The sequence below is a fragment of the Palaemon carinicauda genome, chromosome 1 (genome assembly GCF_036898095.1).
Source record: "Palaemon carinicauda isolate YSFRI2023 chromosome 1, ASM3689809v2, whole genome shotgun sequence".
NCBI classification, from domain to species: Eukaryota; Metazoa; Arthropoda; class Malacostraca; order Decapoda; family Palaemonidae; genus Palaemon; species Palaemon carinicauda.
Genome location: NC_090725.1, coordinates 299416816 through 299441801, shown reverse-complemented (window position 1 = coordinate 299441801; position 24986 = coordinate 299416816). Strand labels below are relative to the sequence as shown.

Below are 24986 nucleotides of genomic sequence, written 5' to 3'. Positions count from 1 at the left end.
GCGCACGAGAAAGGCATATGACTGATCAGGTACCTGGACGACTGGTTGCTTCTTTCTGTCTCAAGGGAGCAACTGAAGGAGCAAGGCGTGATGTTGCTCGACCTCTGCAAGGAATTAGAGATCACGGTCAACCTAGGAAAGTCCCAGCTAGTCCCCAGCACCAGGATGACTTACTTGGGGATGGTCCTAGACACCCAGTTAGTAAGAGCCTTCCCCTCAGGGGAGAGGATAGACAACCTGGAACATATCCTTCAACCCTTCCTGGCGGGCCAACCCAGGAGGGCCAAGGACTGGCAGAAGTTACTGGGCCACCTGGTTTCACTGGAGAAATTAGTGCCGACAGGGAGACTCAGGCTCCGACCGGTACAGTGGAATCTGAAGGAATCGTGGACCCAAGGCAAGGAGCCCCACAAAATAGTCCCAGTCCTCCCGAAGACGAGAGAGACCCTGCTTTGGTGGAACATCAGGTCGAACACAGAGAAGGGAATGCCCTTCGCCCCCGATCCCCCGGAGATACTGTTGTTCACGGACGCATCGAAGGAGGGTTGGGGAGCACACCTGCTAGGAGAATCGACAAGAGGGCAGTGGTCCAGCGAGGAGGCGTCTCTCCATATAAACATCCTGGAGATAATAGCGGTTCTGAGGGCGTGTCGACAGTTCGTACACTTCCTACGAGGAAACACTGTCCCAGACCCGTCAGCAGCGTTCGAGGACACCTTCCAACATCCCTGGGACGACCTCGATGTGTACGCCTTCCCTCCCTTCGGGATGATCAGGCGAGTGCTGAACAGAGTGAGAGTGACGACCAACCTGTCGATGACATGTCGCAGACCTAAAAGAATTAGCTCTTCGTCCTCCTTGGCCGCTTCCGGACAGACCAGACCTCAACCTTACTTTCACAGGTGGCACGAAAACCCTCGATCCCTCCCCCTTCACGCGTGAAGGTTATCGAGAGGCTACTGAAGAAAGAAGGATACTCATTGAGAACCGCGGCAAGGATGTCGGGTTACCTATGGCGTTCCTCGACAGTAGTTTACCAAGAAAAGTGGGCAGTCTTCGTGAAGTGGTGTGCGTCCAAGAACATTAGGCCCTTAGGGGCGTCGATCCAGGACATTGCAGACTTTCTGGTGTACCTGAGAGACGACGTGGGTTCGTCTATTCCGGCCATCAAAGGAGTACTAGCAGCCTTAGGTCGTCTTCCTCCTTAGGGGCATTGCCTTGGGAGCCTCAAGGCACATCTCTATGCTCATCCGCAGCTTTGAACAATCATGTCCCCCCCAGGAAGTAAGGGTTCCGCAGTGGGACCTAGCCAGAGTTCTCAAGGTCCTGTCAGAGCCACCCTTTGAGCCTCTCAGGGACGTACTAGACAGAGAACTCACCCTTGAAACAGCATTCCTTTTAGCCCTGGCCTCGGCGAAAAGAGTTAGCGAGTTACACGGCCTCTCTTACGAGGTCTCACACTCCAAAGGGTGGAGAGAAGTTACCTTTAGGTTTGTCCCTAGCTTTGTGGCGAAGACCCAGAACCCGGCATGTTGGGATCCTCGGTTTGATGGTTTTTCAGTGCCAGCCATCCCTCGCTCCAACAACCCGAAGGATCTACTCTTATGTCCCGTGAGAACAGTAAGAGAATACCTGCAGAGGACCGCAAAATTCCGCCCTCAGATCGGGAATTTATTCGTCTCAACAGGCCGGGTGAAGAAACCGGTCTCGAAGAACTCTATCTCTTTCTGGCTACGACAGGTGATAAGAGAGCCTACGAGGCTTCTGGGACTCCTCTCCCAGGTAAACCAAGGCCACATGATATTAGAGGTCTGAGCACCTCCCTGGCCTTCGAGAAAAACATTGCTGTGGGAAAGATCCTGAAGGCAGGTATCTGGTCTAGACAGTCCACCTTCACGGAACACTATCTCAAAGATTGCTCGAGAAAATCGTTGGACAGGTTTTCCATTGGCCCAATCATTTCGGCCCTTCAAGAGATCTAAGGTCATGGCCCCAGGGTAAACGGGGGGGTTAAGGCCAAGAGACACTAGTTCCTTCCTTAACCTTACCCCCCCTCACCTCCTTTCCTTCCTTCCCCGGGCCATACTGCCAAGGAAGATGTCGAAAAGACCTTAGCCACTTGAAGAAATGTCCTCCAAGAGAACATGTATCGGAGTTGGTTTTGAAAAGGTACGCCATTAGACACTAAGTGAGTTTTTTGGATAGTTTCCCCTACTTTTCGTGCAGTTTTCTAGTGGTCGTAGAACCAATACCTCCTTAGAGGTTCCCTCTCTCGCGTGCCTCCCCGTCGGCTTCTGGCCCCTGCAGGACACTCCCACCTCCTAAAGTTTAAGTCTCCTAAGAAGGTAGTTCTAGGTAAGTAACCGTGTTGGAACAAATCACAAGTTTTTAAGTAATTTGTATTTTTCCTAACATACTTACCTAGAACTACCTTCAGGTTATGGCCCACCCATCCTTCCCCGAGAACCTGCAGGGTCGAGTAGTACCTGTTCCAACGAAACTTACTGAGGAGTCGCCGACCTGAGCTAGCACGCTTCCCGACCCTGGGTCGCCTCAGGGCACATATCACACCGCCTGAGGTTGACCCCTTAGAAAACGGAAAGAGGGTAAACTATACAAAAAGCTGGTTGGTTAGTTAGAGTTACCAGTAACTCCTAAGAAGGTAGTTCTAGGTAAGTATGTTAGGAAAAATACAAATTACTTAAAAATTTGTGATATTAAAGGACCCAGGTTTATATAGACAGGAAAAATACAAATTACTTTTAAAATTTGTGAAGTGGTTGTTGGAAATTTTTTCAGAAATTTGCTTTATATTATTTTACTCTAAATAATAGTGAAAAACTACAATTCTGTTTGTAAGACCACTTTATATTCAAAGTGAAATGATTATGTGTTTGTATAATAATTCCATGATAGATAGCTGTCAAAAGATATGACTCAATGATCAGAGACCGTATGTTATACAGAAATGTGAAGAAAATATCACCATATATTTATATGAATTTGAATGTTATACAGTATGTAATTTAGTTATGTTTAATTTTTATTTCATTACATATTTTTATTTATTCCTTCAATTTATTTTACTTTCATTTTTTCTAATTATTTTCAGTTCATTATTTCCCTTTAATATAATTATATTCCTTTATGTGAAATAAATCACAAGTACTAGAAATTTCCATTGTAGTTTAAATAACTACTATGAGATTCAGGGCCTCTGTAACACGGTTTTTTCGCAATATTTTTTTTATCTATGAATTTCATAAATCTAATGCTAATTCAGAATGCACATTATATCTACACATAAATTTTGACTATATTCTGCATTACGTGGGTAGAATAAATTTGGTAATTATAATGTAAAAGTGACGTTTTTTTGAAGACGGGCCAACTTACTCAGAGAAAAGGTTTCGAACGCACTCGTTACGTAACCTACGACGGCATATCTTCCCTCTTTCTCGATCGATGATTGGCTATACGTAACGAAGGCTATACCTCTGCCAACAATGACACAAAAATTTAAATAAAAGCAAAGCAGTACACCTTTATGAACTCTGAAACCTTTCCACTGATAATTGTCATAATGAACAAACCAACAAAATATGTTAATAAATACAAAAACACGTCGATTATTAGTCTAACTCCCAAAATAAGTTTCCTAAGAAATTACAGTCTACTTTATAGGTCACAATCAGATTGACAAGGTGTAGGGAATAGTTGGTAATTTTCAAAAACGTAGTAGACAAGCTTGATTTGATAACTGCTATATCCAATGTCAAGCAATTTTTATTTATTGTCTCTCTTCCTACCTATTTACTGGAAAAAAAAAAAAAGGCGGTACCGTATTTTGGCTTTAAACCTTCACCAATAATTATCGTCAGAATGATGACTTCATGAGGCTCCACCCACTTTGGCCTCGTTATAATTCAGGATAACACTGAAGGCTATCATGGGCATTGTTGGATTATGAAATTAAAATTCTAGCTATAAAAACTCAATTCTCGAGTAGTTGTAAGAAGTGCTAAATGATCCTCAAGGATCCCAGCAGTTGGCCTAAACGTTTAATTCATGTATACTACTGTTGCGGCACTACTGCTACAGTAGTATTACTACGGTAGCACAGATACCCCACCCACATTTATGTATCGTTCCGCCATTCATAAAGTCTTTGTCATGTTTTTTCACTGTGCTATAAGCCATGGCCTCCTCAGAAATTAAGTTTAACATTAGATGATAGGTTATTTCATTACGCTGACAAATTATGGCAACTGGGTATGTTATTGCCGATGTTGAAGCTAAAGATAAAGTATGGTATCATTCCATCATTGCATTATCATCTTTACTACTATTTGTTTGGCTACATGTAGTAATTATTTTAAAGGATAAATGAATTATGTTCACTTTACTTCTACAGTATAAGTTCCCATTAGATGTACAAATAAAACTCCTAAAACTATTCATGATTTATTTACAAAATGCAATCAAGCCCAAAACATAGCCAACACGGTCGTACGGCCTAAGAAGAAGAAAAAAATTATGTCGGATGATCCGTTGGTCTGATGGAGATTTTAGCACAAAAATCTTATTTTAACAAAAATAGTTATATAAAGACACTTTACATACAATCTCTCTCTTTCTCTCTCTCTCTCTCTTGGTGGCATAGTGAATAGTTAATGGAAATGTTCAAAAGCCTGAATGACATTACAAGTATTATAATCATGTTACGCTAAATACAAATCAGACCATAAACATTGGATTTAAATTAGAAACTGAATAATTACCTATTCCGGCTATAGTAAATATGGCCATGAGCTTTCTCTTGACTGTATAAAATTGCAAGTCGTAAGACAAATGCAGTTTTGCAACCACTGGGTCAATTCCAAATCCTGTTAGCCATTCTTGACTGTTATGGGTTTCTGAGCCGATGGAAGAATGTGAATGGGTGTCTGGTGGTTGGGCGGGGCAAAATTTTGTCAAAAGGTGTTTACATTGCTTACGTAATGAATGTTTTCGACTTTTGGCTCGTTATCACTGGCCATGGCGTCAGCTAGAGCATTTTTACTCTATAAAAATTAAAACTATCGGGTTTAGGTTATTGATAATGCTGACAAAATTTGTGTGTGGTTGTAAAATATACATATGTCAACTTTCAGCTACATCCGATGCTTTGATAAGGAGCAAAGTCCAAAAAACCGTTTTTAAATATTTAACTTAGCCGGTGAATATATAATAGCTGCAACTCTGCGGCTCGACAGACAACATACTCAAAAAACTCGCGAGCGATCGCTATGTAGGTTACGGGTGTGCCCACCAGCGCCAACTGTCGGCCAGATACCACTCTTGTATGTAAACAAAACCTTCAATTCTTCTCTGTCGACGTTGACGACAAGACGTACTTATACTCGCTGTAGAATCTGGAGTTTTCCCATCATATTTGGTGAAGTACTTTATTTTGGTTTGAGCTTTCGCAGTACAGGTGTTTTTCCTCAACATAAACTCTTGAACTCTTTATTGAATCGGATTATTTGTTGATGACTTGGATTGTTTTGGAATTTTCTTTGACTAATTCAAAATGGCTGACCCTTCTCAAGTACCTAGATTTCGAAAGTGTAATGCTAGGGACTGTAATAGGCGTCTTCCAAAGGCTTCTCTCGACCCTCATACTGTTTGTTCCAATTGTCGGGGTAAAACCTGTCAATTGGGAGATCGGTGTGAGGAATGCGTGGGCCTTTCGGAATTCGATTGGATCGAATATGATAAGTATGCACGCAGACTAGAGAGAGATAGGGTAAGGAGAAGTTCATCTAGGTCCTTAGATTTTTCCTCTCCACATGCCCCTGAACCTAATCCTTCCCCTGTAGTGGTTGTTCCTAACCCCCCTTCTAGCACTCAGGAACCGTCTATGCAAGACATGTTACGTGCTATTCATGCCTTGGGGGAGAGAGTTGAAGCGTTAGCAAGTGACCGTAATCAACTCATGGCTGACGTGAAGGAACTTAAGTGCCATAGTGCCACGGCGGAAAGTGGGAAAGTGATTAGTGCGCAAAGTGTTGTGAACAGTGTTGCGACCGAGGGTTCGTTTGTTCGTGCCTGTCGTTCACCTAGTCCGGGACCTCTTGCAAGCTCCCAAGCCCAGGGGAGAAGCAATGTCGTACGACTTATGGGTTCGAGAGGCCTTGATCAGCGAACAGACGTTCCCTCTATGGTATCAGGCGTATCTCGTCAAGATCGCCCCTACCATAAGACGAGAGAGCCCATTTTTACTTCGTCTTCCGAAGGCGTTTCACGCAAGAAACCATGGAGCAAGGTTTCTAGGCCTCTGAAACGCAAGTCGGTCCCTTCAGGACAGGTCCAACGTCCTGGATGTAGTCATTGGGACAGTTCGGACCCGTTGCTGTCATCGGATGACTGCTCGCCGCCTAAGCAAGGCAAAGTTGTGCCGTCTCAGACGCTAACCCCGTCTGTTACCGCACCCGTTACCGTAGACCCTAAATGGGTTATACTGCAGGACATGCAGTCTAAGCTTGCGTCCCTTATGGAAGACTACAACGCAGAGAAGGTTTCCGTTGAACCTAGCCGTTTATCTCATGGAGATCCTGGCCGTCAGCCACCCAAGCGTTCTGTTGTGCGTCCTGTTGACGTTGGTGTAGCCATCTCACGTCAACCAGTTGGGGTTGTACCACACCCGATGCGGTCTCGTGTGGATTTTCAGCCGCATGTGGACGTTAGGCAACTCGCTGATGCGCCTGGTGACGTTCAGGACGTTCGCCAACCATCAGAGTTGACTTGTTTTGACGCAGTGCGTCAACCTCCGCAACCTAGAGTTGTTTTGACTGCACAACCCAGGCGGTCTAAGCAGTCTCGGGTGGACGCTGTGCGTCCTCACGCACCTGTTGTTGTTGACAGTTCCCAGACTGTTCAGCAGTTTCAGGACGCTGCGTCCTGCTCCGCCACTTATGCACCAGTGCGGGCGGACGCTGCGTGTCAAGCATTGCCACCCCCTTTGCTTGTTTCTCATCAGTTGTCAGATGAGGAACTTTCGGATGAGGACGTTGCTGACCCTCAGCCTGAGGATCATCCTTCAGATATTGATGAGCCTAGAGCAGTTCCGCCATCTATGGACTTTAAAAAAGTCATGCTCATTTTTAAAGAGTTGTTTCCTGAACACTTTGTCTCTGTGGCTCCTCGTTCGCCGCCGTCTGAGTTTGTTTTAGGCGTACCTGCTGCCATGCCAGCCTTTACAAAACTCGTTCTCTCTCGCTCATCCAAGAGAGCTTTACGGCTGTTAGGCGATTGGTTGGAAACCAAGAGGAGTTTAGGGAAGACGGCCTTTGCCTTCCCCCCATCTAAACTCTCGTCTAGATCGAGCGTCTGGTATGCCACGGGAGAAGTTCTCGGCTTGGGAGTTCCTGCCTCTGCCCAGGGCGACTTCTCAAGTCTTGTAGACTCTCCCCGCCACCTAGCCATGAGACGCTCGAAGATTAGTTGGTCATCCTCAGACCTGGACCATCTACTTAAAGGCATCTTTAGGGCTTTTGAAGTTTTCAACTTCCTTGACTGGTGTTTGGGAGCCTTGAGTAGGAAAATCTCATCAGCCGATAAAGATGTCTCCTTACTCATTATGTCCTGCATGGATAAGGCCATCCGCGATGGATCCAATGAGCTCTCCGCCTCGTTTACGTCAGGAGTCCTAAAGAAACGAGAGTCTCTGTGCTCTTTTATGTCAGCAGGAGTGACGCCCTGTCAACGATCTGAGGTACTCTTTGCCCCTTTGTCTAAGTTCTTGTTTCCTGAACTTTTAGTTAAGGAAATAGCGTTGTCTCTAGTGCAGAAGGACACCCATGACTTGGTTGCGTCCTCGGCTCGCAAAGGGACCCCTTCGTCTGCCTTGTCTGCTAGACCTAGGATAGACACTCCAGCGTCCAGGTTTATTCCGCCCTTTCGTGGCAGAGCCCCCAGCAGGGGAAGTACTCGTGCCAAAGGGAAGAGAGGAAAGAGGAAAGGAGCCAAGTCCTCGCGTGGCAGAGTCTGACTGCCCGCAACTTCAGACAGCAGTAGGTGCCAGACTCAAGAACTTCTGGCAAGCCTGGGAGAAGAGAGGCGCAGATCAACAGTCTGTGAGGTTGCTCAGAGAGGGGTACAAAATCCCATTTGTACGCAAACCTCCTCTAGCGACGTCCCCCATCGATCTCTCTCCCAGGTACGGAGAGGAAGCAAAGAGACAAGCCCTGAAACTAGAAGTGTCTCTTTTGCTAGAGAAGGGAGCGGTGGTCAAAGTCTCGGACCTTCAATCACCGGGGTTTTACAACCGTCTCTTCCTAGTACCGAAGAAGACAGGAGGTTGGAGACCGGTGCTAGACGTCAGTGCTCTGAATGTCTTTGTCACAAAGACAAAGTTCACCATGGAGACCACGAAGTCAGTCTTAGCAGCGGTCAGAAAGGGAGACTGGATGGTCTCTCTAGACCTAAGAGATGCTTACTTCCACATCCCCATTCACTCAGATTCCCAACCTTTTCTGAGATTTGTGTTCGACAATGTGGTGTACCAGTTTCGGGCGCTGTGCTTTGGCTTAAGTCCTGCTCCTCTCGTGTTTACGTGGCAAAATTCCTCCATTTATCGGGTATCCGAGCCTCCCTTTATTTGGACAACTGGCTTCTCAGAGCCTCGTCCAGTCATCGCTGTCTGAAGGATCTCAATTGGACTTTAGATCTGACCAAGGAATTGGGACTTCTGGTCAACTTGGAAAAGTCCCAGCTGATCCCATCCCAAACTATTCTGTATTTAGGGATGGAGATTCGCAGTCCAGTTTTTCGGGCTTTTCCGTCGGCCCCCAGAATAGATCAAGCCCTGCTCGTAATCCAAAGGATGTTGAAGAGAGAACGTTGCTCAGTCAGGAATTGGATGAGTCTAGTAGGAACTCTATCATCCCTGGAGCAGTTTGTATCGCTAGGAAGGCTACACCTCCGACCTCTACAATTCCATCTAGCTTTTCACTGGAAAAAGGACAAGACGCTAGAGGCGGTCTCGATCCCGATTTCCGAAACAGTAAAGACTTGCCTGAATTGGTGGAAAGACAATATCAGTCTACGAGAGGGACTTCCCCTAGCAGTTCAGAAACCAAACCACGTTCTCTTCTCAGACGCATCGGATTTGGGTTGGGGGGCGACACTGGACGGTCGGGAATGTTCAGGTCTGTGGACCTCAAGTCAGAGGAGCATGCATATCAACGGCAAGGAGCTTTTGGCAGTTCACCTGGCCTTGATGAGCTTCGAGAGTCTCCTTCGAGACAAAGTGGTGGAGGTCAACTCGGACAACACCACAGCCTTGGCGTACATTTCCAAACAAGGAGGTACCCACTCCCTGACACTGTACGAGATAGCAAGGGACCTGCTCATCTGGTCAAGAGATCGAGGCATCTCCCTGGTAACGAGGTTTATCCAGGGCGACTTGAACGTTCTAGCAGATTGTCTCAGTCGGAAGGGTCAGGTAATTCCAACCGAATGGACCCTCCACAAGGATGTGTGCAAGAGGCTTTGGGCGACTTGGGGTCAACCCACCATAGACCTCTTTGCAACCTCGATGACCAAGAGGCTTCCAATCTATTGCTCTCCAGTCCCAGACCCAGCAGCAATACATATAGATGCCTTTCTCCTAGACTGGTCTCACCTAGACGTATACGCATTCCCACCATTCAAGATTGTCAACAAGGTACTGCAGAAATTCGCCTCTCACGAAGGGACAAGGTTGACGTTAGTTGCTCCCCTCTGGCCCGCGAGAGAATGGTTCACCGAGGTACTTCGATGGCTGGTAGACTTTCCAAGAAGTCTTCCTCTAAGAGTAGACCTATTACGTCAGCCACACGTAAAGAAGGTACACCAAAGCCTCCACGCTCTTCGTCTGACTGCCTTCAGACTATCGAAAGACTCTCGAGAGCTAGAGGCTTTTCGAAGGAGGCAGCCAGTGCGATTGCAAGAGCGAGGAGAGCTTCTACCATTAGAGTTTACCAATCGAAGTGGGAAATCTTCCGAGACTGGTGCAAGTCAGTATCTGTATCCTCGTCCAGTACCTCTGTAGCCCAAATCGCTGATTTTCTCTTATACCTGAGAAGAGTTCGCTCCCTTTCAGCTCCCACGATCAAGGGCTACAGGAGCATGTTGGCTTCGGTCTTCCGGCATAGAGGCTTAGATCTTTCCAACAATAAAGATCTACAAGATCTCCTTAAGTCTTTTGAGACCTCTAAGGAGCGTCGTTTGGCTACACCTGGATGGAATTTAGACGTGGTCCTAAGATTCCTCATGTCAGACAGGTTTGAGCCTTTACATTCAGCCTCCCTGAAGGATCTCACTCTTAAGACTCTTTTCCTGGTGTGCTTGGCCTCGGCTAAAAGAGTCAGTGAGCTTCATGCCTTCGGCAAGAACATCGGTTTTTCGACAGAAAAAGCCACTTGTTCTCTTCAACTTGGTTTCCTAGCCAAGAATGAACTGCCTTCTCGTCCTTGGCCTAAATCTTTTGATATTCCTAGCTTATCAGAGATCGTAGGCAACGAATTAGAGAGAGTATTATGCCCCGTTAGAGCTCTTAAGTTCTATTTAGCTCGTACTAAGCCTTTACGAGGTAAATCTGAAGCGTTATGGTGTTCGGTTAAGAAACCATCCTTACCTATGTCAAAGAATGCTTTGTCATATTTTATCAGATTGTTAATACGAGAAGCTCATTCACACTTGAGTGAGGAAGACCGATCTTTGCTTAAGGTTAAGACGCACGAGATTAGAGCTATAGCAACTTCCGTGGCCTTCAAGCAAAATAGATCTCTGCAAAGTATCATGGACGCGACCTTTTGGAGAAGCAAGTCAGTGTTCGCGTCATTTTACTTGAAAGATGTCCAGACTCTTTACGAGGACTGCTACACCCTGGGTCCATTCGTAGCAGCGAGTGCAGTAGTGGGTGAGGGCTCAACCACTACACTTCCCTAATTCCATATCCTTTTAATCTGTCTCTTGAAATGTTTTTAATATTGTTTTTATGGGTTGTTCGGAAGGCTAAGAAGCCTTTCGCATCCTGGTTGATTTGGCGGGTGGTCAAAGTCATTTCTTGAGAGCGCCCAGATTAGGGGTTTGATGAGGTCCTGTTGTATGGGTTGCAGCCCTTGATACTTCAGCTCCTGGGAGTCTGTCAGCATCCTAAGAGGATCGCTGGGCTCCGTGAGGAAGACAGACTTACAAGGCAGAGTAATCGTCTAAGTCAACTTCCTTACCAGGTACCTCTTTATTTTGGTTTTGTTATATTGATAACTGTCAAAATGAAAAAACTCTTAGCTTATACGCTGTAAACATAATTAACTCTGGTCTCTACCCACCTCCTTGGGTGTGAATCAGCTATTATATATTCACCGGCTAAGTTAAATATTTAAAAATGATATTTTAATTATAAAATAAATTTTTGAATATACTTACCCGGTGAATATATAAATTAAATGACCCTCCCTTCCTCCCCAATAGAGACGCAGCGGGACGAGAAGAATTGAAGGTTTTGTTTACATACAAGAGTGGTATCTGGCCGACAGTTGGCGCTGGTGGGCACACCCGTAACCTACATAGCGATCGCTCGCGAGTTTTTTGAGTATGTTGTCTGTCGAGCCGCAGAGTTGCAGCTATTATATATTCACCGGGTAAGTATATTCAAAAATTTATTTCATAATTAAAATATCATGTTACAGAGGCCCTGAATCTCATAGTAGATTGGAAAGACAATACTTTTGTCCACATTTGGTACAACATATATAATGTTTCATCTTCCATTATTTTTTATTCGCTATTCATTTCTGTTATTCACATGTTTTTTTATTGTTCATTTCTGTCTACATTTATTGCTTGTGACCTTTCTTATTGCAAATTTTCCTTATATAGCTAATACACTTGAATGGTTTACAGTAAATATAAACTGAACTTAACTGTTGTAAAAGATATATTGTAATTTTGCAACTTTTTATTAACAGGTTCAGTGACAAAACTCGAAATGATTGGGATTCGAGGGACTCTTTTGAAAAGGTGCCAGGTAAATATGACTTACTTGCAATGGACTACTCCAAGGAAGATCAAACTGATTCAGCAATAAAAGCGGTAGATAAAATAAAGGAGGAAAGAAAAAAAGTAAGTGCAGATTTCCATCTTATTTTGTGTTGAAACTTATTATTTTAATTTGAATTCATTTGAAATAAGTGAATGTATTGATATTATTGTTGATTTAAAATGTGGAGTTGGTTACCAGTTATTAATTAAATACCAGATTTGGAAAGAAAAGAAATGAATCCAATTTCATCCTATCATTAAAAGTAAATTACCTAGCAAAAAGTGTGTGTAATGGTACATTGATTTTAGTTGCTTTAGTATGTGTACATGTACTCACCATAATTGGTTTGTTTATATTGCCTGCAGGATTTTGTGGTACATATTAGCAGTTATATAAAATTACCTTTACTGCTCTAACAGGTCATTAAAAGCTATCTTTCAATTCCCTGTCAACTTGATCAGCTAAGAATGAAAGGTCAAGTACCTAAGTAGGTACCTCAATAAATAGATTTTTTCCCATGAGTCAATAAAGCTAAAAACTGATTTACCAATTTAATTTGGACAGTGACAGAGAAATTTTGCTAAATGATGTTTAAAAACTTTTGATAATATTGGAGTTATGGAAATTGGGCTGTAGCCGGCAGCCTAGAACTACAACAGACATTTACCTAATGGAGTAACACTACTAATTCTCCGAGTGCAAAAAGAACCTCCTTGTTAACTTTACAAAAATAACAGATAACTTAAGAGCTAAGAAATCAGCTTTATAAAAAATCAAAGGAAAAATACAATTTGGGTCTACACCTCAAAAAGCATCAAGGTCCACTATGAGTGTTGTAATTTCATGGGACCAAGAAGCTACTCTAGTTAGTTTGGCTTCAGGAAAACAGGAATAAGGAAGATAAAGTTTCTTGTTACTCTGCTTACAAAGACATTAGTCAAAAGGGTTGCCTTTTCATTTGGAGAGTGAGTGACAGAGCCATCTAATTGAAGTAAGGGACTACCCGTTAAGTATACACCAAAGAATGCAGATTTAATGGTGGCCCAACACTAAAATTCCTGTTTTCCCAGAAAGGATTTCTTGTCAAATCGTATTCCTTTTCAGGTGAAGCGTAAACTCTCAGAGCAACAGCTCTTAGCTGAGTGTAGTTATTCCAAGCCTTATCTGATTTATTACTTTCCAAAAATGCTAAGCCTCCTGTTTTTTTTCTAATAAGTTCATCTACAATCATCATGTATGTATGTTGTCTTACGTTATTTTAATACATGAGAAGAGATTTGTATATCAGTTATGTCAACTAGATTCCCATTCAAGAGAACAACAGGCTCAGCCCCTTTATGCGGTAGTGACCAATTCAGTACAAAAGATCTCTTAAAATGCCATTCCGGTCTTCTTGAGATTTTATATATATCTTCAAATAGTACAGTTTGGCACATCAGGGACAGGCTGCTCAGTTTTGATTAATAATGAAAACATAGCATGAAGAAAATTCTCAATTGTAGGATCAACCTTGTTATAGTACCAGGGAAGTCGGTGTATAACAGGTCCAAGAAATTACCAGGCTTGTGCGTAGCCTTACTAATGATTTACTCACGGCGGAATTCAGTCAAGTTCAAAGTTCCAAAGTCATGGTAATCTCTGGGATAAACAGTATTCCTGTGGTGATCATTGAAATCACCAAACACAAGAGAGGCCTTTCTATCTAAGCCATAGTGGTAAGAACACAAGCAACGATAGCATTGTCCAAGTCTGGATTCCATATAAAAGTTGTTGTGCCCGCCATAAATTTTAATAACCTGAATCTTAATGACATCCACATTTATAGTTGGACTTACGAAAAGCAGGGTACTCAGTTCGAACATACAACTCCATACCCCTTTGAAAAACTTTTCACTTTTAGATTTAATAGCTCAACTCATAATAAACCCCAAAACACTATCTTTTAAGGTGTGGCTTTGCGGGTGGGAGCATAAGATGATTTTTTTTCCCCGCATTCAGAGCTAAATTATTTTAAGACCAAGTGTGGTTTGCAATTTTTTCACTTCTCATTGGAAGTGATTGTAAGTATTTCATCTGAAATTAGTTGCATTTGTCCAGTAAGAGACATTCAGTATACAGTGATACCTCGGTAGTCGAACGACTCTATACTCGAACAATTCGGAGTTCGACCAAAATTTTCGAGAAATTTTTGCTGCGGTGCTCGACCAAAAATTCGGTACTCGACCAGCCGAACACGTGACGACCGCATGGGCTTTGTGATGATCGCGCCATCTCGGCCACTCTCGCTTGTTCGGGAAGCATCAGTTCTCTCGAGAGCGTCACTCAGACAACGCGCGATCAGCATTCGTTGTGATTTAGTGATTTTCAGTGCTTTTAATTGCTTTTTTAGCTTTCATAATGAGTCCCAAGAAAGTAATGAGTGTTAAGGGGAAGGAGAAGAGGAAAACAGTGCGAACAACGATCGAGTTGAAGAAGGAAATTATAGCGAAATATGAGAATGGTGTACGAGTGTCCGATTTAGCGGTAGAATACGGAATGGCGAAGTCGACCATTTCTACGTTTTTAAAGCATAAAGAAATGATTAAGAAGGCGAATGTTGCAACGGGAGTTACGGCGGTAACTAAGCAAAGGCCACAAGTGATTGAGGAGATGGAAAAGTTGCTTTTAATATTTATTAAAGAAAAACAGTTGGCCGGGGAAAGTGTTAGTGAAGCGTTCATTTGTGAAAAAGCGTTGCATATCTATGAAGAATTAGTGAAGAAAAGTCCGAGTACCAGTGAAAGTGATTCATTTACATTTAAAGCGAGCAGGGGTTGGTTTGAAAAGTTTCGTAATAGAACAGGTATTCATCGTGTTACTAGGCATGGGGAGGCAGCTAGTTCGGATCAAATTGCAGCCGATAAATACGTGGGGGAATTCGATCGGTACATAAATGAACAAAATTTGATCGCACAACAAGTCTTTAATTGTGATGAGACTGGGTTATTTTGGAAGAAAATGCCAGCCAATACGTACATTACCAAGGACGAGACGAAGATGCCAGGTCACAAGCCAATGAAAGATAGGCTAACATTGTTGCTGTGTGCAAATGCAAGTGGCGATTGCAAGATCAAACCCTTGTTAGTGTACCACTCGGACAACCCCCGGGTGTTCAAACGAAATAATATTTGTAAAAGTGCACTACCAGTTATGTGGCGCTCGAACACTAAATCTTGGGTCACAAGACAATTCTTTACTGAGTGGATAAACGAAGTGTTTGCCCCCCAGGTTAAGGCTTACCTCATTGAAAAGAGCTTGCCAATGAAATGTCTTCTGGTTATGGACAATGCTCCTGCACATCCTCCAGGTCTCGAGGATGACTTGAAAGAAGAATACAGCTTTATCAAAATCAAATTCTTGCCCCCAATACTACTCCCATACTCCAGCCCATGGACCAACAGGTCATTTCAAACTTCAAAAAACTCTATACCAAGGCCCTTTTCAGAAAGTGTTTTGAAGTGACCAGTGACACGAAGTTGACCCTAAAGGAATTCTGGAAGGAACACTTCAGCATCCTCAACTCTGTTAACATGATTGACCAAGCTTGGCGAGGTGTGACCTATAGGACATTGAACTCTGCCTGGCGTAAGCTGTGGCCATCATGTGTCACAGAGAGGGAGTTTGAAGGTTTCCAACCAGAGGCGGGTCCAAGCACTGCTACCCCTGTAATTTCTGATGACACTGATGTCGTTGAGGAAATTGTTGTCATGGGCAGGAGTTTGGGGCTTGAGGTCGACAAGGATGATATTGATGAGCTTGTAGAAAGCCATTCTACCGAGTTGACTGTGGAGGAATTGTTGCACCTGCAACAACAACAGCAGCAGGATCTGATTGTGGAGCAGGAATCTTCAGAAGAGGATGAGGTAAGGGAGGATGTTCCAAGTTCTCTCATCAATGAAATTTGTTCCAAGTGGGCAGATGTGCAGGCTTTTGCTGAAAAATACCACCCAGAAATTGCAGTAGCAAACCGGGCAGTGCATATGTTTAATGATAGTGTCATGTATCATTTTCGAAGAATACTGCAGAGGAGGAAGAAACAATTAACAATAGACCAGTTTTTCACAAAAGAAAAGAAAGCTGCTACATCAAAGCCTGTTTCTCCTCCAAAGAAGAGACAAAGAAGAGAAGAAACCCCTGAAATAGATCTGCCCACCCTTTCATTGGAGAGAGAAACAACTCCTGAAGGAGAACTACCCCGCCACATCATGGAAGGGGACTCTCCTTCCAAGCAGTAACCTCCCCCTTCCATCCTCTCCACATCCATCCCTGTATGCCATCGAACCGCTGCTCAAAGGTATGTTCACTACAGTACAGAAAATGGTTTAAAATTGTTTTATTTTAGTACAGTAAATGGTTTAAAATTGTTTTATAGGATTTTCTGACCAATTTCATACACATTTAGATAATTATTGTTGTTTAGGTACACGTTTTATTAATATTTTGGGCCTGTTCGAGTGCTTGGGAACGGAATAGAATATATACCATTATTTCTTATGGGGAAAAAAAATTCGGTACTCGAACAAATCGGAGGTCGAACACGGATCTCGAACGGATTATGGTCGAGTACCGAGGTATCACTGTATTTTAAACAAACTGGACATTACTGGTTATGTCCCTAATTTACTGTGAGATCAGAATTCATATTCATCCTTTTAAAAAAAATGCATTGTCATATCTGGTTAAAGGTTTGGTCATTCAATCTATCTATCTATCATAGAACTTCCCCCCAATTTTGGGGTAGCTGATGTAAAAAAAAATAAAACAAAAAGGTTTTTTTGTTCTTATCTTTTTTTCACAGAAACTAAAAAAGAATTGGGATCCTTGAAGGTTAAGGTTATAGATATCAGGAATATACCTACATCTCTTAATATATTTTGTAGAAATTTTACTTTGGAAAGAATTTTAGTGGCATTCCAATAACGTACCACTTTGGTGTTCAGTGGACATTATTTTGAAGAGTCTTGATTTTATTTCCAAGATTATTTGGCTCTTGGTCTTATAGGGGCTTTTGCCTTCTTGTCTTTTTTTTTTTTTTTTAGCTCAATTAAGTTACATATTTATTTTTTTGATATTTCAAATATTAGAAAATCAATCTTGAGTCCCATATTTCAAACAATATTTTAAGAGGGTTTTCATTAAATCTAGACAATTTGATTCAAGAATTTTAATTGATTTATAGATATGTCATCTGTTCTGATCCAGATCTATTGGGTACAGTACTTACAGAGCCAGGAGGGGATGTTGACATGCAGAGCAATATGTTTCAATTTCTTTATAGTTTTATATTAAGTTCATGACGCTCATGCTTCCGTATTAATTGATAGCTTGTGATTTGGAGACAAGTGTAGAAACAATAGATATTTTTAATGAAATCCTTCTGTTGTTCATTGTTTGTTCCAACACGAATACTTACCTCGAACTACTTTCTTAGGAGTTACTGGTAACCTCCTCTCTACCGACCAGAGTTTTGCGTAGATTACCCCCCACCCCGCTTTCTAAGGAGGCCTACCCCCGGCATTAAGGAATGTGCCCCGAGGGTAGGCTTATCGTAGGTCGATGCCCGGCTGGGTCAGCTTCATCAGTAAGTTCTCTGGTCGCGACGTGTGAACACCTCGCTCTCGTTCTCTATCGATCCTTTGTGTGCGTTCTAGTGCCCCACGTGTTCCCCGCGTGGTAACTTGCGTTTTTCCAGTGTACTTTTCCCGGGTGTTCCTGTGCGTTCACCTTCCACCCGTGTGCTTACCCAGTGTTTTCATTGATTCCCTTCGTGCTTGTGTCGTGCGTTGTGTGCATTATGGAGCAAATCCGCCGTTGTCCAGGGCCTAGAGCCAGTAAATCGTGTGGAGCGTTCCTCTCCAAGCCTGAAGTGGATCCTCACTCCCTTTGCTCCTCCTGTAGGGGAAGGGTTTGTTCGTCAGCAGATACATGCCCCGAGTGTGTAGACTGGAGCGATATCCAGTGGGTACGGTATGGTACCAAAAAGAGGAAATCGGTGAAACGTTCCCCCAGGAAGGCTAGTGTTACTTCTCCGCTACCATCACCCAGTGAGCGGTCCGACGGGGCCTCTGTTTCGCCGTCCCCTACACAGAGTAGGGGACGAGGTAAGTCTGGTGTAGAAAATGAACAAGGCGTCCTTTCCCAGGAGCCTAGTGGAAGTGCAGTGCCGATTGCGGGCCCTTCTAGGGCTAGTGAAGAACCCAGTAGTGCGTCTGGAGAGTCGGCCCTTGTGCTCGGGGGGCACGCTTCCTCCGATGTCCCCTTGTGGGGCAGTAACGCGGTGTCGGTATCTTCGCCGCCCTCGTGGGCCTGTGCTTCTGGATCTTCGTTAGGCGGAGACAACCAGAAGAAATTACGACCTTCAGGTAACGATGCCTTCGGTTGGAGGCTCCTGAAGACGCCGGGTAGGTCACCCCTAAGGATGGATGTGGCCCTGGACCCCTGGCTCCCTGGCATGGAACGTTTTGAGTCGTCCCCGCCCCCCCTCACGGAAGTCCCCGAAGACTTCCTCCAGCCCTCGACCTCTGGCGTTCAACGCCCGAAGAAGTCCCCCGCAGTCCCCGCTACCGGCCGACATCCGATAAGCACAGTGTCGTCGGGTTCATCGGACGTTTATTCCTCGTCAGAGGAAGAAGTAGGGGTAAAACACCGTCGTCGGAGGGAGCGGTCCAGGAGCGAGCGTTCCCGTTCGAGGTCGCGCTCCCGGTATAGCAGCAAGCGCTCCCGCTCCCCAGGGCGTAAGTATAGGAGGAGTAGGTCTCCTGATGGCGTCTGGGTCTATGTACCTCGGGACTCTAAGGTGCTTTGTTCCCTGGACCGCCGGTCCAGAGAGCGTTCGCCAAGGATGCCGTCCTCTAAACACAACCTTGATCCTCGCGACCTAGCTCGCAGGAAGGACCTTACTAGAAGGCATAAGTCCTCGAAGCCTCCGGTTCACCCCGCCCAGCGGGGGGAAACGCGCTTCTCGTCAGGCGGCCTGGCCGAACCAGCCCAGCTGGTGCGGCCTTCGGGTCGGAAGGAACGGTTCCCGCTGTCGGGTCAGCCCACGGGAACCGCGTCCTCGGCACCCAGAGCCCTAGGGCGGACGAGAGTCCCCGCTGAACCAGCGATGCCTGCGTTAACCCAGGCCCCTGGTGCGGACATACCCGCGGATGAGATCCAGTACCTCGGTAGGACGGCGCCCCTGGCCCCAAGAGCTAGACGTCCAGTCGGCGTGCCCGGTAACCCAGCTCCCCGGCCCCAAGCCGAGACCTCGGCTGACGGAGGGGAGGGTTCACCGACGGAGGACTCCGCCTATAGGAGGGTGGTTGGCCTTATCAGAAGGCACCACAAAATAGAGGAACCTACGGCTACGGACGAGGATTGCTGGAGGTCAAGCCTATTGAGAATCATGCACTCCTACCCAACCTAAGACGTCTCTAGCGCTTCCTCTAGCCCAAGATCTAGTCCTAGGGCAGGAGTATGTGGACAAGGTAGTGGCTAGTAATGCCGAAGCCCCCAAAACCCAGAGTTCCTCGAAATTACTCCAGGGCCTCAGAACCCAAGGCAAGGTCTATGTGCCAGCGGGACGCCGCCCAGGCCCCTGTAAGGTGGAGTCGGCCATCGACATCCTGAGTCAGGGCGTCTCAGACGATAGAGCCTCTTCGGCCCCGGTCTGTTTCTCGCCAGCAGAAGCCTCCATGATGGAGGAAATGTCGAGGGATTTGGTGAACGTCTCCTCTTGGATGGACTGGTGGGCTTCCACTTTGGTAGGGGTACAAGCCTCGTTCGACCCCGCGGACCCTGACCAGCAAGGCCTCCTGAGAGACCTTATTACCTCCAGGGGTAAAACCCTTAAGTTTTTAACGTATCAGTCGCTCGCTCTGACGGCTAACTGGGTGCTCCGTAAGAGAGACACTGTACTGGCGAAGGTGTCTCGGAAGGTACCAGACAGGGAAGCGCGGGCCATTCGGAGCTTACCCTTGTGGGGAGAGTCTTTGTTTCCCCTGAAGGAACTAGAGGCCATCATGGAGAAGGTCTCGAAGAAGAAGGAGGCTAGCATCCCCAGACCTACGCCTTCTAGGAGACCGCCCTACAAGAAGTCCGTCTCGGATAGTGCCGCGACGTCCCAAGCCTCTCCCAGCACTACGAGAAGAGAAGCTCCCTCTTCCTCCTGGTCCGCAACGCCTCAACCCCCCCGCAGGGGAGCTCCAGCGCCCTCAAGCTCCTTCAGGTCGGGTTACTCCGCCTCTAGGAGAGGCAGATCAGGCCGCTCCTCCAGAAGAAGATAGAGTGGGAGGCCCCCTATCCCCGCCCAAGCCTCGGGTTGGGGGATGCCTCAGACTTCATTGGCAAGCATGGAAGGCTCAAGGAGCAGAGCCTTGGACAGTGTCCGTACTAAAGGAGGGCTACAGACTTCCGTTCTTAACAGAACCACCCCCTCTTATCCCGGCCAGCCGGACGGAATGACTAACTCCCAAAGACCCGTTAAAGAGGACCGCCCTTCAAGAGGAGGTATCCTCCATGTTAGAGAAGGGCGCCATGGAAGAAGTTCTTCTCCCTGGGCCAGGTTTCTACAGTCGCCTGTTCCTGGTAGAGAAAGCGACCGGGGGGTGGAGACCGGTTATAGATCTGTCGGCTCTCAACAAGTTCGTCAAGTAGACGGACTTCAAAATGGACACTCCGAAGTCAGTCCTGCTGTCCTTGAGGGAGAAAGATTATATGATGACCATAGACCTCAAGGACGCATACTTCCAAATTCCGGTCCACCCCTCGAGTCGAAAGTTCCTCCGGGTGAAATGGGGTTCCCAGATCCTGCAATTCAGGACCCTTTGCTTCGGTCTGTCAACAGCGCCCCAGGTGTTCACGAGAGTCTTCACGACTGTCTCAGTGTGGGCTCACGAACGAGGCATTCGCCTCATCAGATACCTGGACGACTGGTTGCTTCTTTCCGCCTCAAAGGTCCTCTTGGAGGAACAAGGGAGAAGACTCCTCCAGTTTTGCAAGGATCTGGGCATCATAATCAACCCAAAGAAGTCAAATCTATCCCCATCCACCAGAATGAACTACTTGGGAATGACATTAGACACCATTCTGGGAAAAGCATTCCCTTCGGAGGATAGGATAAGAAACCTCAGGCACATCATTCAGCCGTTCCTGTCAGAGCGCCCCAGGAGAGCGAAAGACTGGCAGAAGCTGATAGGTCACCTGGTCTCATTGGAGAAACTAGTCCCCAAGGGAGGGTAAGGCTCAGATCCATACAATGGAACCTGAAGAACCTCTGGTGCCAACTGGACTCGCAACAGATGCTAATCCCAGTCCTACCAAACACGAGACCCTCCCTGGAATGGTGGCATTGCCGGTCGAACTCACTCAAGGGGATGCCCTTCGGGACCGATCCACCCGGGTTACTACTGTTCACAGACGCCTCCAACCAAGGATGGGGAGCCCATCTCCTCGACGAAACAGCACGAGGGACCTGGTTGGACGGGGAGAGAGAACTCCACATCAATGTCCTGGAGTTGAAAGCAGTCCAGAAGGCTTGCCTACACTTCGCGAGTCTACTAAAGGGAAACACCGTGGCGTTGATGTGCGACAACGCCACGGTAGTGGCATACATAAAGAAACAGGGAGGCTTGAAATCGAAGGAGTTGTGCGATCTCACCATAGAAATTCTAGATTGGGCAGAAGAAAATCAAGTGGTGCTGTTAGCAAGGTTCATTCCCGGGAAGAAAAACGTTCTGGCCGACGGCCTCAGCAGAATGGGCCAGATAGTAGGGACAGAATTTTCCCTTCTTCCGGAAGTAGCCAAGCTCATCATCCAACGTTGGGGTTCCCCGGTGATGGACCTCTTTGCAACAAAACTCAACGCCCAACTCCCAGTCTATTGCTCTCCTGTGCCAGACCCGAAAGCAGCCTTAGAAGACTCCTTTCAGCACAAGTGGGACAATCTGGATGTGCACGCTTTTCCCCCTTTCACGTTGATAAGACAAGTGCTCAACAGAGTAAGGACAGCCCAAAACCTAAAGATGACTTTGGTAGCGCCCTGATGGCCGGAGAGAGAGTGGTTCGCGGACCTAAAAGACCTATCGAGTCAACCGCCGTGGCCTCTGCCCGTCAGGTCAGACCTTCTACATCAGCCTCATTTTCTCAGGCTCCACGACAACCCACTCTCCCTACGTCTTCACGCCTGGAGACTATCGAGCGGCTCCTGAAGAAAGAAGGATATTCTTCCTCCACGGCTAAGAGGATGTCTCTATACCTGAGAAAGTTGTCAGCCGCGGTCTACCAGGCTAAGTGGGCCTCCTTCACGAAGTGGTGCTCTGAGAGGCACATTAAACCTCTTAAGGCCTCTGTCCCAGACATAGCAGATTTTCTGGTATTTCTTAGAGACAAGGTGGGAATGTCAATCCCAGCCATAAAAGGAGTTCGGGCCGCCTTAGGCCAAGTCTTCCTCCTGAAGGGCATCGACCTGGGGGCCTCGAGACATATAGCGTGGACAGGGATCTCACTCTCAAGGCCGTCTTCTTGCTGGCCTTGGCGTCCGCTAAGAGAGTGGGAGAGATCCATGCTCTGTCATACGACGTTTCTCATTCGAAGGGGTGGAAAGAAGTATCCTTCATGTTCGTGCCTTCTTTTGTAGCTAAGACTCAGAACCCAGCAGTCTGGGATCCGAAGTTCGAAGGTTTCTCAATTCCTGCCATCCCCAAGACGGGTAATGCAGAAGATTTAAAATTATGCCCTGTACGAACAATTAGAAAATACCTGGAAAGAACAGCTCATCTCCGCCCAGGCATCAAGAGCCTCTTCGTTTCCACAGGTATTAATAAGAAACAAGTTTCCAAGAACACCAATTCCTTCTGGTTGAGACAAGTTATTGCCAGAGCCTACAAGGAAGATGGCATAGCAGTGCCAGGCACCCCCCGGCCTCATGACATCAGGGGCCTGAGCACCTCCTTAGCCTTTGAGAAAAACATGGCAGTGGGTCAGATCCTGCGAGCAGGTACTTGGTCGAACCAGTCAACCTTTACTGCCCATTACCTCAAGGACTACTCGAGGAAGTCCTTAGACGGGTTCTCCATTGGAACAGTCATCTCCGCCCTCCAAGCGGTGTAACGGTAAAAGCCCCAGGCGCAATCAAGGCTAGCAACCGGTAGGCACAAGTGCGGTTTCCTACCTCCTACCCAGTTACTTCCTTGCCTCTTCGGGGAGTACCGACTGATACCATTGGATAACACATTCTTCACGACTACGCTACTGGAAGGAATTTCAGAAGAAGTTTTTCAAAGGGTGAGTATTTAGACACTAACGTGAACTTTTGTGTAGTTACCCTCGCATCCGCTTTCTAGTAGGTCCCGTTATCCCTGGGCCTCTTGGCCTCCACGTCCCGGGTCAGGGGGTCAGAATAGCACTCCCGCCTCCTAAAGTGTAAGTCTCCTAAGAAAGTAGTTCGAGGTAAGTATTCGTGTTGGAACAAATCAAAAATTTTAAGTAATTTTTATTTTTCCTAACATACTTACCGAGAACTACTTTCGGGTAATGGCCCTCCCTTCCTTCCCCGAGTGCGTCTCTTCCCTTGCTAGCATTGTGCTAATCCAATAGAACTTACTGATGAAGCTGACCCAGCCGGGCATCGACCTACGATAAGCCTACCCTCGGGGCACATTCCTTAATGCCGGGGGTAGGCCTCCTTAGAAAGCGGGGTGGGGGGTAATCTACGCAAAACTCTGGTCGGTAGAGAGGAGGTTACCAGTAACTCCTAAGAAAGTAGTTCTCGGTAAGTATGTTAGGAAAAATAAAAATTACTTAAAATTTTTTATATTACTGTATTTTATCAAATTAAAGATTATGTGTATGATATCCAAATTAACCAGAATATTTGGAAGCAGTACTGTATTTTCTGCGGATTTAGTTTAGTTAAAGAATAATTGCAAAATTTAAATTGTATATTCTACTTTTCAGATTGAGAGCAAACTAGAAGAATGTGTGCGTGCTTTAATTGAGATTATTTGCGATGTGCGTGTAATGGAAGAAGCAGTTGTTGAAATGAAGTATGATGCTAAAAAGGCCCCTCTTGGAAAGTTAACAACAGAACAAATTAAAGCGGGTTATCTAGCTTTGAAAAATATTGATGATGTCATCATGAAGGGAAAGTACACGAATATGGATCTAGTTCATGCTTGCAATGCCTTCTACACTAGGTAAGTTATTCTAAATATTGATGTTTTATCCTATTTTCTATATAAAATGTACTTGACCCAAGAAACGTAACTTTGTTATGACTTGGATAATTTTGCTGTAATTCAGTTATGTTGTTTTAACAAGACCAAGAAAATTGTTGAAAACAAAAGGCAATATATAATTTTACAGACTCATCATCATCTCAGCCTATTGACACAAAGGGCCTCGGTTCGATTTCGTCAGTCGTCTCTATCTTCTGCTTTTAATTCAATACTTCATTCATCTACTTCACGCTTCATAGTCCTCAGCCATGTATGCCAGGGTCTTTTAACTCTTCTAGTGCCTTGTGGAACCAGTTAAACATTTGGTGAACTAATCTCTGTTGGGGAGTGCGAAGAGCATGCTCAAACCACCTCCATTTACCCCTCACCATGATCTCATCCACGTATGGCACTCTAGTAATCTCTCTTATAGTTTAATTTGTAATCCTGTCCTGCCATTTAGCTCCCAATATTCTTCTGAGGGATTTGTTCTGAAATCCATTAAATCTGTTGGAGATTGTTTTATTCTCATGCAACGACTGATGTCCACACAGTAACACAGATCTCACTAATGCATAACCTCTCAAGAGGTTGACCAGATTCATACTGGAGATTATGCCCGGCCTTGACCCCGGATGAGTGATTGTAGGGGTTGTGGGTACTGCCAGATGTATGATGGG

At 45.6% G+C, this 24986-nt stretch overlaps 1 protein-coding gene across 2 annotated transcripts in view; it reads left to right on the top strand.

Annotated features, from left to right (window-relative positions):
* The window catches only part of LOC137658069 (poly [ADP-ribose] polymerase 2-like), a 130131-nt gene that overhangs the window by 69354 nt on the left and 35791 nt on the right, over positions 1–24986 (top strand). For both annotated transcript variants that reach the window (XM_068392771.1, XM_068392770.1), the window contains exons 5-6: positions 11997–12150; positions 24047–24285. In XM_068392771.1, the coding sequence (XP_068248872.1) occupies positions 11997–12150; positions 24047–24285 (393 nt within the window). The remainder of the gene's footprint in view (positions 1–11996; positions 12151–24046; positions 24286–24986) is intronic.